General features: G+C 43.9%; 1 protein-coding gene across 2 annotated transcripts in view; it reads right to left on the bottom strand.

The window, feature by feature from the left end:
- ibtk (inhibitor of Bruton agammaglobulinemia tyrosine kinase) overlaps positions 1-19810 on the bottom strand; it is a 157158-nt gene that overhangs the window by 10324 nt on the left and 127024 nt on the right. For both annotated transcript variants that reach the window (XM_085997672.1, XM_085997673.1), the window contains 5 exons: positions 19411-19523; positions 12074-12225; positions 9137-9291; positions 7886-7978; positions 6-167 (listed from right to left, as the gene is read on the bottom strand). In XM_085997672.1, coding sequence (XP_085853798.1) covers positions 6-167; positions 7886-7978; positions 9137-9291; positions 12074-12225; positions 19411-19523 — 675 coding nt within the window. The remainder of the gene's footprint in view (positions 1-5; positions 168-7885; positions 7979-9136; positions 9292-12073; positions 12226-19410; positions 19524-19810) is intronic.

Raw genomic sequence — 19810 nt, 5'->3', positions numbered from 1 at the left:
CTTACCAAGCATTTCCTGTCTTTGATGGGGTTAACGGTGTAGTCAGATTTGATTTCACGGGTGAGCTGTCCAGTCTAGTGTTTGCGCTTGGCTCTTTAGCTGCCATGGCAATCATCTTCCTTTGTTTCTGAGAAAGCTTTCCTCCATGGCACAGTGACTTATTCCCACTGTGAAAACATTGCATTTTTAAACAATCATCATCAAATAAGCTTTTTATGCTGTGTAACATGGAGTTTAAAAATGCTAATTATGTGGTGTATCTGCAGGAATTGGCAATTTCAGTGAAATTACCTGGAAATAAAATTGTCTTGCATTTCATAGTACAGAATATAAAAACTAGTAATGTTCATCTGCTGTAAAAAGTTTTACAATTATTTAGAAACAGAGTTGTAACATTTAATATAGAAAAGTTAGAATGCCTATTTTGTAAGGTCTTATGTTTTATGTTCTTATGTCTTCATTGTTTAAACGCTTGGAATCCTTCACATACCATGAGAACTTGTCCAATTGATTCTGAGGAAATCACATGCAGAAGCATAACCATAAAATCTGCATCTTGTGCAATCAAGACCGCACTACACCTGACCTCCTAATCTCATGTCATAGGCCCTGAGATATGTATGATAACACCAGTTCCTTTACCTGGAACTAATCTATGTTAACTTCACTACAAAAACCTTAACCAAAACAAACCCAAGAGGGTTTGTGAAGATAGCTGCGTGAAGGATGTCTATCATTTGAAGAATGGAGATCCTACTCGATAGCTAAGCTTTCTTCTTCTTCTGGTAATCTTCACAGGCCCATCAGAGCCATGCTAAAACGGTGTCAAATTAGGAGGAGGAGGGAGGCACTAGCAAGGAAATTCTAACCCCTGCTGCCAAATGAATCTTGTGCAATAACCTAATTTAAACAGTAATGTTTGGTAGACACACAAAAAGTATTCCATGTAGCTATCAATCAATATTGATAAAGGGATACTTAGTATGTGGCAATAGAATAACTGGAATGGCCTTTACCTGACACCTGGGATTCCTACCATCCAGATGATAGCAATGAAGAAAACACTCCTGCAACCTTCTTGCTATTAGCTTCATTGCTGAGCTATCTAAGGTCCTCTAAAATATGCTTTGATTTCCTGAATTCCTCTGTTTGAACATAGAGGGGTTTATCAGCATCCACATAGTGGAACCTATGGTACCCATCTGATTGATGTGGAGGTGGATCAAATGAGATAATCACAATTTCCTGATTTAATTAAAACTCAGAAATCACCCCAACCCCATGAAGTTGGATTCTAAACAGGTATCATCGCACCAGTCCCAAAGCCAGCAGTTTATGATAGCTACTTAAATGGACCCTAGTTCGAACGATAATTCTAAAATATAATGCAAATCACTCACTGTACCAGAAAGAACACTCAACATTTTTCCTACTTATGTACCTTTCATTTGTTCTGCATGCACTTTCTACAATATGGTGTGTGTGTGTGTGTGTGTGTGTGTGTGTGTGTGTGTGTGTGTGTGTGTGTGTGTGTGTGTGTGTGTGTGTGTGTGTAGGGGGGCATGTGCAGCAACTCCTGTGTCTAGGAAAAAGGATAAAGGCTAGCCACCTCCTGTCTCTCAGTAACTTTACTCTGTGGTTTTCTAAACCAGCTTGTAATATATAACACAATAGTACAGACATGCTATATGTTGTCTTGAACCAAACCTGCCGCTTTCATTAGCCTACTATTGCACGCTTCTGGTCCAGACTTCAGCCTCAGCCTACTAAAATCTCTGCTCTGCCGAATCAGAGTCCAAGAGTTTTCTACTTACAGTTGCCAAGTAACAGAATACCCACACTATTCTAGCTCCCACTTGGTCTAATTACTCCCGGTCTCCAATCCTACACTACGGGGACGATTTTCCTGCAGGTGTGGGGAATTGTCGGGTTCCCCGAATGTCGGGGTTTCCACACGAATCTTAATGGGTCTGCCAGATTGATGCACTTTTCCCTCAATTGGCCAATTTATTTCCAGCGTGTGGGAACCCTTGCTAATTGACTATTTCCAGTCAGAAAGTCGCACAGTATGATGTCATCATTCGTGGTGCTTTTAAGGTCCACAGCAAGCATTGCTTCCTCTGCAGGCTTCCAAACGAACCATACAGGATGGCAGAGGAGCCTGCAGCAGCTGTGGCCAGTGCCAGACCCCGAGCTGCCTCCAAATTCGATGAGGCTTCACTGCAGGCATTATTGGATGGGATTAGGGCCCACAGGGAGGTCCTCTTCCCTAGGTCAGGGAGGAAGAGGCCTCCCACGGAGACCAAGGCTGCATGGATGCGGGTGTCAGCAGATGTCAACTCGCTGGGAGTCACCAGAAGAACCTGGATACGGTGTCAGAAACGATTCCATGACCTTCACCGTACAGGAAAAGTAAGTATGAAGTTTCCATCACCCTCAAACTGATCCCCATTGCCTTTCCCCACCAGTACTCAGCTTTAGCAATCTCTTCCTCCACATCCCACTTCACAGTCACATCCATGCACCCTTACCCATTCCCTCTCTCTCTCTCTCTATGCTCACATTCACATAACTATTCCACCATGCAGCCCTCACACTCCCTCTCACTCTGATGCTTTGAACACAACTGACAACACACAGGGAGGGCCCTTGGTCTTGCAGCCTCACACCATCTTTGTCTCCCTCTAAGTATCTATGCTATGCAATCTCTACACTCACTCCTTCATTCTCACTCAAACTCCACTTGTCTCCCTCATTGCAGGAAAAGAGAGCTCACAACAACAGAGTCTGAGCCAGGACTGGAGGAGGCGGCCCACCCTCAATAGCCCACCTGACCCCCTGGGAGGAAGGAGTGCTGGAAATTGTCGGCGCTGATGTGGTTGCGGAAGGAGAGACAGGGGCAGTCCCGCAAGCTGGTGACAATAGTTTTCCATCTCTCTCATTGACATAGCATGAGTCACTGTTATGATTCTGAAGCTACATCATTTGGACTTATGAACATCTGCAAAATCCAATGTGCATGTAACCTTGGCATCACATCACTAACTCTTTCCTTTACTCCCCCACAGGACCATCCAGAGCCCCCGTCCCCACTGTGGAGGAGGAAGAGGCTGAGCAGCCAGACTCCTCAGAGGAAGCTCCAACCTCTGAGGGCACAGCGTCAGCAGAAGTAAGCGCACCCAGCACCGACACTCACACCTCGGGGGGACCTTTGGGACATAGAGTAGTGTTGTCACCTGGTGTTTCACAGCTCACAAGTGAGTATCAGCAGATTGTGGAGACAGGGACAGCAGTGGAGAGTCCTCGTCGGAGGGCACAGGACTCTGCCAGCTCAGCTCAGCTGCATGTCGACCCTCTGCCTCTGGGTCCATCCGCAAGAGAAGAGGTAATGGATCTTCATGCACAGATGCAGGAGTCTCTGGCAGGTTTTGTCTCCAGGGTCACTGCGAGTGTGGAGCGAATGGAGGAGTCCATAGCGAACATGAGCAGAGCCTTAGTGGAGTCATTGGCGCATGAATGCATCACCACGGAGAGGGGGGCTACGGCCGAGGAGAGGGGGGCTACGGCCGAGGAGAGGGGGGCTACGGCCGAGGAGAGGGGTGCTACGGCCGAGGAGAGGGGGGCTACGGCCGAGGAGAGGGGCGCTACGGCCGGGGAGAGGGGCGCTACGGCCGGGGAGAGGGGCGCTACGGCCGAGGAGAGGGGGGCTACGGCCGAGGAGAGGGGGGCTACGGCCGAGGAGAGGGGGGCTACGGCCGAGGAGAGGGGGGCTACGGCCGAGGAGAGGGGGGCTACGGCCGAGGAGGAGCTTAGTCGCCAGGGTATGGAAAGCATGGTCAGCGTTCAGAATAGAATGACATCTCTTGAGGAGCGATGGGCATCTATTGAACACAGAAACCAGACCTTCATGGAAGTCCTTCTGAGTAGGATTTCCAGTGCAGATACGGGTCCCCATGGCCCCCCTGATGTGCAGCAAGGTGGTCTCCAGCCACTTGCAGGTGCCGAGGGGGACCTGACCCATGAGAGGGAGGTTGTTGGCACACCTCAAGGAAGTGGGGGCTCCTCTCCACGCGCTCACACTTCCATGCCACTGCAGAGCCCTCGGTCAGAGCCCCGCCGGAGTCTACACCCAAGTGAGATAGGCGTCTCAACCCCTGCACAGCCGCAGGAGCAGCAGACTGCTGGCGAGCCCTCACAGGCTCACCACCCCAGAGGACGCCCGCCAAAGGTGTCGAGACAGGAGCAGCAGGAAAGTCAGCAAGGGACCTCCACATCTGCTGAAGCCACAGGGGAACCACTACGTAGGAGCACGCGTAAGAGGAAAAATAAAGCACCACTAATCACAAGGGTAGTCACTTGGGTGAAAAGTTTTGTATATAGTTATTATGTCATCAGTATCTTGTTTATAAAAAATCTGATGGCAACTGCTGCAGTTGTGGCGTCTGTCATTTGGCGAATGGGGATTTCACATTGAGGCCTTAGGATTACTTGCAGTTGTCAGGATGCTGGTCAAATAGGTAGGAATGCGCAGGGTTTGGCCATTGTCCATGCTCAGGTAAGAAGCAGCGAGGCTACAGCGTTTGATGTACTAGGCTAAGCAAATCTGGACAGGATGAGTGCGTTCCTTGCATCCGGGCAGTAATGTTCTCGTGTAATGGTGCCGCTGGTTGATGGGCCTCTGCAGGATGGTTGTTTTCGCCATCCTCCTCCTCCTCAGCATCATCTTCATCCGAGGCGGGTCTGTGAGGAGCCACTTGGTCCTGAGGAATCTGCAAGCCACGATGCTGTGCCATGTTGTGAAGTGCACAGCAAACCACGACGATTCTGGAGACCCTGGCTGCTGAGTACTGCAGGGCTCCACCCGATCGATCCAGGCATCTGAAGCGCATCTTCAGCAAACCGATGGTTTGCTCGATAATGCATCTGGTGGAAATGTGGCTGGAGTTGTAGCGCTCCTCAGCTTCGTTGGTTGTTCTCCTCAACGGCGTCATTAGCCAAGTCCACAGGGGATAGCCCTTGTCTCCAGGTAGCCATCCCTGAAGTTCGTCTGGCGGCCTGAATAGCGGAGGCACAGTAGACTGGCGCAGTATGAAGGAGTCATGGCAGCTGCCAGGGTACTTGGCACAAACATGCAAAATCTCCTTTTTGTGGTCACACACCAGCTGAACGTTAAGGGAGTGGGAGCCCTTGCGGTTGACAAAAACTCCTGGATTGCGATGGGGTGCCCTAAGGGCCACATGTGTGCAGTCAATGACGCCCTGCACCCTTGGAAAGTCTGCCAGATGAGCTAATCCAAGCGCTCGCGCCCTCACACTTGCACGATCCCTGGTGAAATGGATGTGATTGTGCGCGAGGGCAAAGAGGGCATCGGTTACCTGCGTGATGCAAGTGTGTGCGGCCGCCTGGGAGATGCCGCTGATGTCTGCTGCTGATCCCTGGAAGGAGCCCGAGGCAAAAAAGTTGAGTGCGGTGGTGACTTTGAGGGCCACTGGTAAGGAGTGTCAACCTGGTGCTCTGGGCTCCAGGTCTTGCTGTAGCATTGCGCAGATGTCAGTCACTACCTCTTGCGAAAGTCGGAGCCGCCTTTGGCACTGCTGCTCAGTCATGTTGAGGTAGCTGACCCTGTGTCTGTAGACCCTGTTTGGGGGGTATCTCCTGCACCAACGGCCTTCCATGCGCTGGCCCCTTCTGGCCTGTGCTGCCTCAGGTGGGTGAGCTGCAGCCTGTCGCTCCTGCTGCTGTTGTTGCTGGATCTGCTGCTGCCGCCTCTGCTGCTGGAGAAGGGAAGGAAAAAAAGGCCTCCCATGCTTCTGGTAGATGCCTCCGTTGAGGAAGCGCTGAGTGAGGGTGGCGAGAGGGGCTTCCCAGGAGCTCACACTGGAGAAGTGTGCGAGGCTCCAACCTTCCACAGCTGTGCCTAAGCCTGGAACAAGTTGCCCCTAGCCTGGAACAACAAGGTCCTGCAACGTACAAATGATGTCTGATTAAATCTCTTCTTTCCTGATTGACCTGCAGCTGATAGTCAGCAATCCGATATTGTTCACGCCAGGTTTCATCAGCGGGGTTCCCACCAGGCGTGTTTAACGTGGGAAAAGGCTGAAAATAGCAAGGGCCTCTTAAAATGGCATTATAGATGCCAATTATTGGTGATTAAGGTGCCTGAAGACCAGTCCCGCCTGCTGCGGGCGGGACTGATTCGGGTCAGACAGAAACACCTGGGTGAAAATCGGACGGGGTGAGGAATCAGGCGGGGGGGGGGGGGGGGGGGGGGGGGGGGTCGCGACTCCCTATTTTTGCGATTTCTCCCCCCCCCCCCCACACGCCTGAAAGCCCACCTGACAGCTCCAGGAAAATCGGCCCCCTACGTCTCCCATCCAACTACTCCACTCGTTGACTCATGCTCCAGACTACCTTTGACCAGTTATACCAGAAGCTACATACAAATAGTACCCCAAGATCTCTGCTGTACACCTGTGTTTTGGCAGAGTCAGTGCCATAGCGGAGATACCATGTTCTGTTTTTGTGCTCTCATGCTTTGAGTCGAGGTTCAAAGTGTGACTGAGGTACTGAATTTTATTTTTCGGAGAGGAATCATATTTCTTTTTAAAAAAAGACAAAAAAACTTTTTTGAAAAAAGTGTTATGTACAAAACTGCCTTGTGTCCTGAAAAGGGCAGATTTTTCTCTTGGTTATTATAAAAGATTCAAATCAGCTCATGCCGGCTTTCTTAGTGAGGAGCCCAGAGCTAAAATGGGACAATTATAACACAGCAAAACAGCTAAAAGCACGAGGGAACAAAACTACACTAATACTTTCTGTAAAAATGCTAGCTGTAGAGCTTGAGTTATAGTAGTTGAAGAATTGAGATGGGAGGAGCAGACAGCTTATAAAAAGGAGGGAAGGAGAAAGACAATGGCCCAGAAATTCGGGTCCCAACGTGTGAGTACGCACGGGGTACTCACGCGTGGACCCGATGGAAGTGCCGGTTTCTTGCATGCACTACGCATGCGCGGGAAACTGGCACTTCCGATCCTCTGAACGAAGGGGTTCAGAGACCGAACGCGTGTGCGCGGGAGTCTGAGCGTACGCTTTGAACTTACGTTTTTTTTTATATACAGGTTTTTCCGTGAGGGTAAGTCTTTAGATTTTAGAAATGTAAAAACCAGGCGTAAGGACTGCATTTTAAAAGGTAAGTGGTCAATTAATTAAAACTAAAACATTTTTTCCACAGGTTTATTATTTTTAAATACTTTAAAGCAAGGTAAGTTTATTTTTAGCCCCGTTTTTTATAAAATTATTTTTTTCTAAAATTTAAATTATTGTTTAAAAGTTAATGTAATTTATAGTTTATTTAAAAAGTGTGATTTAAAAAAAAAATTATTTGAAGGTTAACTACTGTTTTGGGCCCTCAGCATTCATACGTTTTGACAGGTCTTTCTGTCAATCTTATGAATGGGCTTTTCCCTCCTCCGATTGGCTGCCCATGGCGCACGTGATCCCAGGGGACGCATCGCACTAACTACGCCCCGGGACACGCCAGCAAAGCGCGCTGGCTTCTGGGCCAGGCCCCGGAGAGGAATTCTACGCTGGCCCAGAGCTCAACTGCCGGCGCACTAGGTAAGTGTAGGTCGGGGGCTTGCACCCGCGGGAAGCCCCCGACCCGAATTTCTGGGCCAATAAGAATTAGCACTATTTCAGAGGTCCTGGGCTTTACTGATGTTGAAGCAGGAGGCCACATGTAGTCCAGTCCCAGTGACATGATGCAAATTTTAGAGTTTTGCCTACGCAAACGTCTTCCACAGAAACAAATCAAGTTAGGACAAGCTTCTACAGTGTGTAAAAGATGCCAGAATGGAGAACAACAACGGTAAAGCTTTATACTCACCTTCCATTAGTCTTTGGTGCAGTTACACATCTTTGCATATTTTCTTCCATTTCCATTATGGCTCGTAGACCTACAGCAGGGGGACTTGCAGGACTAAATAAGAATAATTTATTTTAGGGAGTTCAAGAAAATTCTGTGGGTCACATTTAAACGCTTTCTAGCTCCAATGAGAGAGGACTAAGACAATGAAACACATTAGATCTTATTATGGGATAAATTTTAAAATAGTCTCAAATGTTGCAACTAACGATATGATACTAAAAATGCTTTGTACAAGTCGGAGAGAGAACAGTAATGATAGCTAGGGCTTGACAAGGCAAGAAAGATCAGCAGCAGGATCACATGCTTGGCAAGGGGACAGTCAAGATTAGCAGTAGCTAGGCCTCAGCAAAGAGAGAGCGAGAGAGAAAAAAGCAACAGGGATTCGGGGACGAGCAGGAAAGAGGACTCGGTTAGGAAGAGGCAGCAGAAAGGGTGATGGCTTTGAAGGGAGACGGAGTAGCACTGGGAGTGGGGACTCACAGGGCTAGAAATTCGTCTCGTGTGGAACAAGTCGGGCGGTATGGCATTGGCTGCCTGATATACGTCCTGCCCGACATTCAGAGCCATTGATGTCAGCTGAACTGAATATCGGGTGAGGTTTACAACGGGTGGCCGATGCGATACCGCCCATTTCTGTGCTTCCGCCCAAGACGATTTTCAACCCCAGAAGGTTTTTCTTTAACTGATGCACAGTAGGCCATTCCTCCAGTTTAACGCGTGCTTTGCTGATGTCTGTATGTTTTAAGATTGCTCAGCCAAAATTACTGTATCTAGAATTTGTTTTCAGTCTTAATGTGAAGACTGATACGACAAATTCATTTAACAGATCAACAATTTCTTGATCCTCTATATTTCTAGCAAGTTCACCCTCTCCTTTAAGATTCTCCTTAAAATCAACCCCTTTGCCAAGCTTTTGGTCACCCCTCCTTTGGCGCAGTGTCCACTTTTTCCCTGATTATCCCCTCTGAAGTGCCTTGGCACGTTTTTCTATGTTAAAGGTGCCACATAAATGCAAGTTGCTATTGTTGTTAAAGGACCATCTTCTTTAAGCCATCCAAAATATGCATAGCTTAAAAACACAAATTTTAATCACACATAGACTATAGTACAACACTCATGATATACAGACACATAACCAATATATTCATACTAAACCAATTATTATTAGAAAGCAAGTTTTCTAAATCAGAACGTGAGAGAGATTTATACCTGAGAGAACAAGTCACCCAGCCAGTAGCACTTCCAGAGCTGGATCTAGGGATGGGCTTTGGGTTTGACTCTTTCTTAGAAGTCCATATTTTCTCACTCATTTTTGCCTCTTCAGTTGGACTTTTTATCTCAGAAATATGAGCTCTTTCATTAACCTAAAACACGAAACAATCATCCATAAGATACCAATTGCAAAGATATTTTAAATCCTTGAAATTACTGATTAACTTGGTCATTAACTTCTAGTCATAAAGGTCCACAGGCAATTACATAGGGTAATGGATAGCTATTAGTATATTACAAGACAGTAAATCCAATTGATGGGTTCAGGCAATGTCAAACTGCAAGAGCAAAGCTGTAGCAGTTTATATCGCCATCTAAACCAATTAGATTTTTGCCTTAGCGTCATTGAAAAATGTGGGTAATTTTCTATACAAGGTTGTGAATTCATTTTACATTTTTGAAGTCATGGTACTATACTTCTGCTGCCACTTCAAAATATCAAATATTGCACGACCTTAAGGAATACTAGAGTCTCAACATAGAAAAGGTAAAATTAGATTACTCTATTAATTAGAGTAAATCCACTACCCTTAATAAAAATAATACAAGTCTATCTTAATCCTGACAGCAGCTCGGCCCCGTTTACTCATCTGGACTGTGTCATGCTCTGAACCCCCACCCCACTTCTTCCACGTACAGCACACTTTTACATGTCAAAAACTGATATGATTGCATCTATAATGTGGCCATGTCAATCTTTATGTTTTGGAAAAATGGGCTTTGAAGCCATTTTTCAGCTAATGAAAAGCCAGATTTTGAAACCTGTTGCCACTTCCAAAATGGGTAATAGAAACTAGGAGGAGGAAGGAAGGCAACCAAATAGTATTAAAATTAAATTTGTAAGGAAAATAAATAAAGATTTAAAAATAAAAAGTAAAATTAAAGTTTAAACAGTACAAGGGAGCTGGGTGGGCAAAGGGGTGACAGGGAAAGCAGTAAATTTTTAAAACAAAAGTTCAAAGTTTTAATTAAAATTACAGTTTTACATTAGTTAATTACAGTAATTACCTATCCCAACCATTTTACTAGATTTATTATTGTAGCATTAGCGTTTGTTTCAGTTAGTGCACTGGACACAGCAAAGACTACGGGCCCCAAAAGTATCCCGGCTATAGTGCTTGTGCTTCAGAACTAGCTGCATCTCTAGTTAAGCTAGTTCCAGTACAACTACAACACTGGCATCTACCCGACAATGTGGAAAATTGCCCGGGCATGTCCTGTACACAAAAAGCAGGACCTATCCAACTCTGCCAATTACTGCCATAGCAACCTACTCTCAATCATCAGTGATGGAAGGAGTCGTTAAGTGCCATCAAGCAGCACTTACTCACCAATAATCTGCTCAACGATGCTCAGTTTGGGTTACACCAGGGCCACCTGGCTCCAGACCGCATTACAGCCTTGGTCCAAATGTGGACACTAAAGCTGAATTGCAGAGATGAGGTAAGAGTGACTGCCCTTCATATCAAAGCAACATTTGACCGAGTTTGTCACCAAGGAGCCCTAGTAAAATTGAAGTCAATGGGATTCAGGGGTAGCTCGTTGGGTGGCTGGCACAAAGGAAGATGGTTGTGGTTGGAGGCCAATCATTTCAGCTGAAAAGTTACAAAACCAGGCAACTCAAGGAGGCATGAATTTCCTAGACTAGTCAAAGAAGTAAACTGATTTTGTAAGTTGTAACAAAGTACAGTGCATATTGTAGGAGGTGAGAGTTGGGCTAAAAGATGCATCATAAATAAAACATACCACATTATGCCTCGAAAACTACAAAAGTTACAAACCACACACTGGTCAATCTTTAGCTACATATCAAGTTATTTAATTTGTACAATTACTTTTGTACTTAGTATTTCTAATACAGTGCAGTATGTAAAAACATTTCAAAAAGGTGAAAATGTAATTATCATATAGATCAGTGCCAGGTATTAGCTGACTATGCTTGTAGACTTTAATGAAAATTATACATAGAAAATATAATTTGGATACAATATAAAAACTGTCACAATTTTTGTTTCATTTATATATTATAATACTGTTTGCTTTTGTACCTAAATTTGGAGTAATTTATAGGTGAAGAAAGCCATTTTTATGTAGGATAGAAATATAAACAGTCATTAAAATTAAAAGTTTTCTGAAACTGGTGAAGTTATGCAATACCCTATTCTACAGATGCTGCATCTTCTATGTTCTTTTTGATTCTCATTGACTGAAGCCCTACTAAATCTGCAATATGTATTTGATTTTGCAAAAATATCATTTTTGAGTCTACATTGAAGTAAACGTACTGAAATTAATGGGACTAAATTTATTAAAATTAAACCTACTGCAACCACAGTTTTATATGCTGCCTTTAAATTACAGTATTTATCATAGTTTGAAGATTTGTGTGTATCTGTTTAAATAAATGAGTAGAAGTTGACCCATTAAAGTAACAGAATGGCTATGAGCATGGTTAGACAACAATTTTATGACTACAAATACTGAAATATGTTCCTATTAAGTGTTTCATGCCCCATAACAATTTTATAAAAATTAGATTTGATTTCATTAGTGTAAGAAATGTTTAACAGTTACTCTCTTCAAATGCATAAATTCCCTTGCAGTCAATAAAAATTACTTCATAACATTTTTAGAATAAAAGTGATATTCACGTAGGACAAAATACAACAGTGACAAGAGTTAGTCAGTAGGGTACTGAAGAGCTGCAACAAACCACAAAGGAAAGGGTGCAACAGGAAATTAAGGAAATAATGACGGATTGCCAAAGCACCCCAAAGCTGTAAAGTGGTTCAAGGCTGGAGCGTTTTAGCCTGGTTTTATACTGCACTGTAACTATCACAGTCATCAACAATATACTGTATGTAGTCTGCAGACCTCCGATTTCTCCTGGCACAATCCAACTGCAAAGTCAGGTGAAGCTAATTCTCTGGGGCTGGCTACTCCACCAGCATAGCTGCCTTCAGAATCGGACATCAACAGCTCCTGCAGAGATTCCACCGAATTAGTTTTACCAGGTTTTGCCAAATCTGCGGGAATAAAGAATATTGATCATCAAGCAACAGTTATAAAAATGTTTGTATAATGAAAAAAGTCTGACATGGACCACATCTTCAATGAGTCTATCACACCTTAAATGTATCCATAGCATATTAAGTGATAGAAACATAGAAGATAGGAGCAGGAGTAGGCCATTCGGCCCCTCGAGCCTGCTCCACCATTCAATGCGATCATGGCTGATCATCCAAATTCAGTACCCGGTCCCTGCTTTCTCCCCATACCCCTTGATCCCTTTAGCCTTAAGAAATATATCCAACTCCTTCTTGAATATATTTAATGAATTGGCCTCTACTGCCTTCTGTGGTAGAGAATTCCACAGGTTCACCACTCTCGGTGAAGAAATTCCTCCTCATTTCTGTCCTAAATGGCTTACCCCTTATCCTTAGACTTTGACCCCTGGTTCTGGACTCCCAGACCATCGGGAACATCCTTCCTGCATCTAGTCTGTCCATTCCTTTCAGAATTTTATAAGTTTCAATGAGATCCCCTCTCATTCTTCTAAACTCCAGCGAGTGCAAGCCCAATCGACCCTTTTGATGTCACACTTTTTACAAACTGGCTCAAATAATCAGTCAAGTTAATCATGCTGATTCACAGAAATGTGCTTTTTTTTTTAAAGCTACTGATCAAGAACTAGCAACCTACATAAAACCAGCAAAATCAAAATCGCAACTTTTTTCAAAACCACCTATCTGGACTACCACAAAACAAGCCAATCAAATTGCTTAAACAATGTTTTTCTGATTTCTTTGAGCAGTTTTGTTTCATCATTCAGCTGATGGTATAAACCTGAAGAACAAGTGACATCACATAAAAACTCAAATAATTCACAAATAAATCTTTAAACTTACTGATATAATTGCTGATGTCCTGCTGCAAATCTGTCCCAATTAGTTTTGCCCAGAGAGCCCGCATTCTTTCAGAGATCTGAATCTAAAGTCTGGAGTTTGCTTTCTTCTGTTGGGCCTTCCTGATGTTTTTCAAGCCTCAGTGCCTGCCTCAGATATCACAGATCTGCAGATGTGCAACCTTAGTGCAAGCCCTTTTGTGGGCCACCCTAGCTTCTTCACATGTTCTTTGCAAAAGTGTTTTTTCCAGTCCCACTTTAAAAGCCCCAGTTGAGCAGCAGTAAATGAAATTTCTCATCTGAAGGCTTGACAGCCTCAGCATGAAGTCTCCCTACGTCCCTCCTAACCCGATTACCTCACTGCTCAGTCTCCTCTGCTGCTTTCAGAGGCCTGACCTGATATCTTCAGCAACTTATTTCTCCAACCTTGAACCAGGACTCAACACCTCAGCGAAAAGCTCCAAACCAACAAACAGCCACCACTCAAGGCCTACATGATACAAAAGGAAATTGTCTTTTTATTTCAATTTCCCCACAATCTGAATATTGGCCTGGATTTTGCAGTTGTAATGATGGCGAAACTGTCAACATTTGCCATCATTACTCTGTGAAGCTGACAGCAACGTCTGGCATCCGCACATACGCAGTTAAATGCAGAAATACAGAAGTTGCTGTCAGTGATTCCCTGCTCCTCCACAGGGTGCGCTGCTGCAGTCCTCGTAGATGGAAATCTTTAGAAATCACTTGAATTGACATGAGCTTCCATTTTTTACACTCTAATCTCGCTGTAAAACCCCCCAAAAAAGTTAAGCCTTGTTGAATGAGGTGCAACTGAGTTTTTAATGGCGTTCTAAAGCATAACTATGACTGAACAACCTCTCTAGCCCTGAAAAACTAATTTTATATTTGTGGAATGTCAAATTCCTCCATGCTAAAAATTCCATAGGATTTTAATAATAAAAATTATTTATTTTTTAAACGTTGTTTATGATATTTCAGCTTCTACATGAATCCCACATGTATGACCCAATCTTTATTTCGCTCTCTGTAAAATGATTAAAAAGTGAAGTATAGTCAGTGCATTTTACTTCCTGGTTTGCTGTCTGTGAGAATTCTTCAATGTGATTGGCTGCTTAGCCTGCTTGATGACATCACTGTTGCTAGACATTGGAAATCCCTATAGATAAAGCCAGAATGAAATTAACGTCGAGAATGGCGGAATCCACACCAGAGATCGTTATATCTTTGTGGGCAGCTTTCTTCGAAGTCAGCGACAAGCGCCATCACTTCACCGCTGAATGCAAAATCCGGGCTATTAAATATTCTACACCAAATTGTAGAGACACCGAGATCAATAGATTTTTGTTAGGTAAGGGCATAAAGGGATATGGTGGGTAACTGTAGTTCAAGTACGATCAGCCATGATCTAACTGAATGGTGGAACAGGCTTAAGGGGCAAATGGCCTACTCCTGTTCCTATGTTCTTAACTAAAATAGTTAGCCAGCAAAATGTTACCTTTAGTACCTGTCAAAACATGTCTGTTGCTCCCAAAGCAAGAAAGAAAAACTGGTAGGTTAGGGAAAAAAACAGAATAATCTTGGATCCATTGGGTACTTACACAATAACAATTATGAAGTCAAATAATGGCTGTGTGTGTAATACAGTCTCCACTGATATTGGTTGCTGTAAAGATTATTACTTTACAAACACCTTTCATAAGTCATACATTTGTGTAATCTATTTCTAACCGTCCAGGATACAGGATGCTCAAATTGCATTATGCGACAAAGACAGGGCAAGCCAAAACATTGCGTAACCTTGTGCAATCTAGTCCAACAGACTTTTTATGCAAAAACTTGACACGCATATGAGTAAGCCTTGCATCTAGCACACATCCACTGTATCTTGGCCTTCAAAAGGCATCAACCCCAAAAGTATAACTTCAGGACGTGACACCCCATCCATAGAGAAAAAAATCAGATGACTGGATGAAATGACTTACCACTTAAATGACCAAGTATTCAACGGATTATGCTGAACAAATCAAAAGCATTTAGGAGCAAGTAAAGAACAGAAACTGAGCTACGAACTCCCCCAATTTGTTTTGAAAAGGTACCAATTCCAAAATGGCAAGTAGCAGGAACTGAACAATAAAATTGCTAAAATAAATCTGTAAGTTGAGCCGCCTCTTGAATTTTTCACCGACTGAAAATTTAAGGTAAAAAATAAACACAAAAATTAAATAATTCTGAATTAAATGCTTATTCTTACTCAAATTAGCCTGGACAGTATTGGAAGTCCATGGAAAATGTTTTCTTAGGGAAGTCTACTCCTCTGTTGGGATCCTGGGAATCAATTTGGAGTACTTGGCTGCAGTTTCAATTATAGGGTAAATTTTGTTACCAGTTTTTCTGCAAATGTCTTGTTTTCTCCCAATTGGCTGCAGTCTACGTTAATCACAGCAAGGATCCTCCTCCTCAACACTCATCTTAATTTCACACACTGCTCATTCAAAGGTCCTTCAACCGGAGCCTCTCATGTTCTGTGATTCCATGGCCCGATCTGTATTCCATGCTTCCTTCAGTGGCAAGCCTTACCCAAAATTGTTCCCACCCTTGCTGCTCAGTTGCTCCTGACCCTCCCAACAAGCAGAGTTGTTCCTGCCCAAGTCTTTTCCCACCTACCAGTTTTCTGATTAGTTCTTGCTGTATTTGGCTCTCCTACTGTAATTGCTGATTTGTAGCTTTGTTCAGCAAGTATTATGGACTGATCATGGAATGAAGGACTGTGTGAAAGTCAGGGCAGGCTGGGTGAGCTGGTATCACTATCTGTAACACAAGAGTGGGCTTGACTCCCAAAAGTTTTGAACTGCTGAATGACTATTTTTGTGATATGTATAGTCAAGATTGTTGTTTGAGCGAGAAGTGAACTTAGAAATATAGAAATAAAATATTTTGCTTTAGAGTTTCAGAGCTTTGTTCTGACTAGGTGTGTCCATCCCTGATCTATCCCAAGAGATGTAGTTGCCTCACTATGATTATGCTAAGTAACTCTGGCATGCTAATCAACTAAATATTTCTTCATTCTCTTCAGCTGTGGATTCTCTGTGATGCACGTCTTGCCTGCTCTCCAGTGCTTCTACTTTTCACCACAGACTCTGCTGCACTCCAGTGTGGAAATTCAATTGCATTTCCAGCTGGTGTTTGTGCGCCACTGCCAGTTGGCCAGTACTTGTGATTTTCCTCTTCAGTGTCCTGCCTTCATCCCCTTCCTCAGTTTTTCCAGACCCCAGCTTCTTGTATTACACATAAATTGCAAACCCTAGACTTCTCAGTTACTTGATGCTCCAAAATGTTTGGCCTCCCCCAGTGCCCCAACCTCCTTCCTGATTCCTTGCAAACCTCAAACCCGCCGCTTCAGTCTTCAGACTTCTTTGAATGGTCCCAAGTTGCCAAATAGTTTCAGGCATCAGCCTCCTCCCTCCCTTCCCCAGTGCTCCCTGACCTCACACCCCAACGTCACCCATGTTGTGCCAGAGCCCAGATACCCGCAATGCTCCTCCAGGCTCCAGACTACAATTTGAGTGTTCCCAAACTGATCAGAAAAGTACAAGCCCAAGGGAAAGTGGCAAGTTGGATCCAAAATTGGCTCAGTGGCAGGAAGCAAAGGGTAATGGTCGCTGGATGTTTCCAGTGGGGTTCCGCAGAGTTCCCTACTAGGTCTCTTGCTTTTTGTGGTATACATCAATGATTTAGACTTCAATGTAGGGGGCATGACTAAGAGGTTTGCAAATGATAGAAAAATTGGCCGTGTGGTTGATAATGAGGAAGAAAGCTGTAACTGCAGGAAGATATCAACGGACTGGTCAGGTGGATAGAGAAGTTTCAAATGGAATTCAATCCGGAGAAGTGTGAGGTAATGCATTTGGAGAGGGCTAACAAGGCAAGGGAATACCAATAAATGGTAGGATACTGAAGTGTAGAGGAACAGAGGGACCTTGGAGTGCATGTCCACAGATCCCTGAAGGTAACAGGACAGGTAGATAAGGTGATTAAGAAGGCATACGGGATGCTTTCCTTTATTAGCCGAGGCATAGAATATAAGCGCAGGGAGGTTATGCTAGAACTGTATAAAACACTAGTTATGCCACAGCTAGAGTACTGTGTACAGTTCTGGCCAACACATTACAGGAAAGATGTAATGTGATTAACACTAGGGTACAGAGGAGATTTACAAGGATGTTGCCAGGACTGGAGAATTTTAGCTATGAGGAAAGATTAGATAGGCTGGGGTTGTTTTTTTTGGAACAGAGGCTGAGGGGAGACTTGATTGAGGTGTATAAAATTATGAGGGGCATAGATAGTGTGTAAAGGACCTACTTCCCCTAGCAGAGAGGTTAATAACCAGGGGCATAGATTTAAAGTAATTGGTAGAAAGATTAGAGGGGAGTTGAGGAGAACTTTTTTCATCCAGAGGGCGGTGGGGGTCGGGAACTCACAGCCTGAAAGGGTGGTAGAGGCAGAAATGCTCATCACATTTAAAAAGTACTTGGATATGTACTTGAAATGCCATAACCTACAGGGCTACGGACCAAGAGCTGGAAAGTGGAATTAGGCTGGATAGCTCTTTCGGTTGGCAGACACGATGGGTCAAATGGCCTCCTTCTGTGCTGTAAATTTCTATGATTCTCCTACACGGCATCCCTGAATTAATCCACATGTCCAGCCCTCCCACATTCCAACCACAATCAGTTGCTTCCTCCCAACTGCAGTCCTTCTCCCTGCTCCACACCCATCCCCCTCGGCCTAACCCCTCAGTCCCACCTTCTCTCTCAACTGCCCATGTTACAAGTCTCCGACAGCCTCTCCTCACCCCCAGCTCTAAACCAGTATGTGTTGCCTTCCACCTTCTTGCATACCCCAGGCGTGATAGGTATTGAATACTGCAGTACAGGAACATATGCAAGAGCCAGAGAGATATAGCAGAGATAAAGGTGATCCTCCAACATGAGCCATGCCACAAGATATCTGCTTGCATTAAAAACCCTTTGAGCTCATTTCAATCCTTAATCTATAAAACAGTATCATCATACTTCCCCACAGGCTAGTAGCTAAAGGCACTGTATGATGTAGCATTGAACTGTACCAAGTAGAAAGTCTCGCAACAAATTACAAGTCTGTGGAAAGGGATTCCACTATCTGGGGTTGTGGGAGGGGGTGAAAAAGCCACCCGGGTCTCTGCTTAGTATTAGTAAATCCTTCTGGAAAGTGCATATGTTTGAACAGTGGATGAGAAGAGCATCAGGCTCAGCTGTGATGCCCTCTATGATGAATAGCCTGCCCAAACTGAATGTCTAGGCTCACGCATGAAGTACTGCCATTTACCAGAGAGCTGCTGGCACCTATGGAGCTACATCCCAGCAAGAGTCAGCGCCTTCAGAAGTCGAAGGAGAAAACTTGAAAAGAAAGGTACTAATAGATGCACAGTTCTGATGAAAGATCTATAGTTTACAATTTCAGATGCTGATTGACCTGCTTGAGCATTTCCAGCATTTGTTTTTTTCCATTTTATCTCTGCCGCAGCCATACAAGCCAATTCTTAAAAATTCTCAGAAACATTGCTCATCCTAGTTCTATCAAGCTAATCCTGTACAAAATAAAAGAATCAAAATTCCCCAACCAAAAAATCAATCACCACCTTAAGGGGTGATAGGGAGGGATTATGGTGTGTGAGGGCAGCTAATATTCAAAGAATGATGAAACACTGCAGGTGGGAGAGAGGAGACATTCTTCTTCAAGCCAACTTTCTCCCCATCTCTTCTGTAGGTGTGCACTCATTGTTGGGGTATGGTTCACAAAGACCAGTTGGTCTATGGCACCTCACTGTAGTGGCTATTCACATGTAAGCCTCAGTAAGTGTTCACAGGCCATTCAACAGGGGAGGGCATCACAAGCAAGTCTGACTCTGTCCTCACACAGGTCTTCCAGCACAGTCCCATCACCTTGCGTTGGATTGGAACCCAGGTTCCAAGATTGAAAGGACAGTATTCTAACCCACAGCACTACCACCAAGCCCTTTTTCCCAACCCCTTTCTGCCCCACCCAAAAGTTTTGTGTAACAAAAGCTTCATCTGTGATAATGCCATGCTTCATTCATAGATGCTCAGACAATAAATTACAGTATAAATACCATTCTAACTGTCCTAATTTTGAATGGAAATATACCTACCAGATGTTTAATGAACTATCAGCAGCCCAGGTCTACGTTATACCCCCCCACTACACTACCTCACTGTAGCTTGCTCACCTGTTGATGTTGGGCTTTGAATGAGATCAGATAAATGATATCCTCCTGAACTGTCAGAGCGTCGTCTCTGCTTCTTTTTTGCCTTTGCTTTTGCCTTTTTGAGAAGCGTTTCTCTGAAGAAAAAAACAATTTAAATTTACCTCTTGCTTTATACTACAAAGATTGGTTTTACACAAAGAGAGAGATAAAATTTAGGTTTCTCCACATTCACTCACCTAAATATATAAAGGCGAAGAGTTGCAACAACTACTTGGTCTTTGGAACTACCAGAAGCAAATCATTTATCACAGTGCTAATTTAAGTTTTTGCCCCTGGAACTAATTAACATTGATTTCATTAAAAAAAATACAAATTAAATGTTTAATAAATCATTATCTTACTGGTGGATTATGGAAGACCA

This window comes from Somniosus microcephalus, chromosome 9 (assembly GCF_052327205.1).
Source record: "Somniosus microcephalus isolate GS21.2 chromosome 9, FLI_Smic_1.0, whole genome shotgun sequence".
Lineage (NCBI taxonomy): Eukaryota > Metazoa > Chordata > Chondrichthyes > Squaliformes > Somniosidae > Somniosus > Somniosus microcephalus.
The sequence above is the reverse complement of the archived record's forward strand: the minus strand, read 5'-3'. Positions and strand labels throughout refer to the sequence as shown.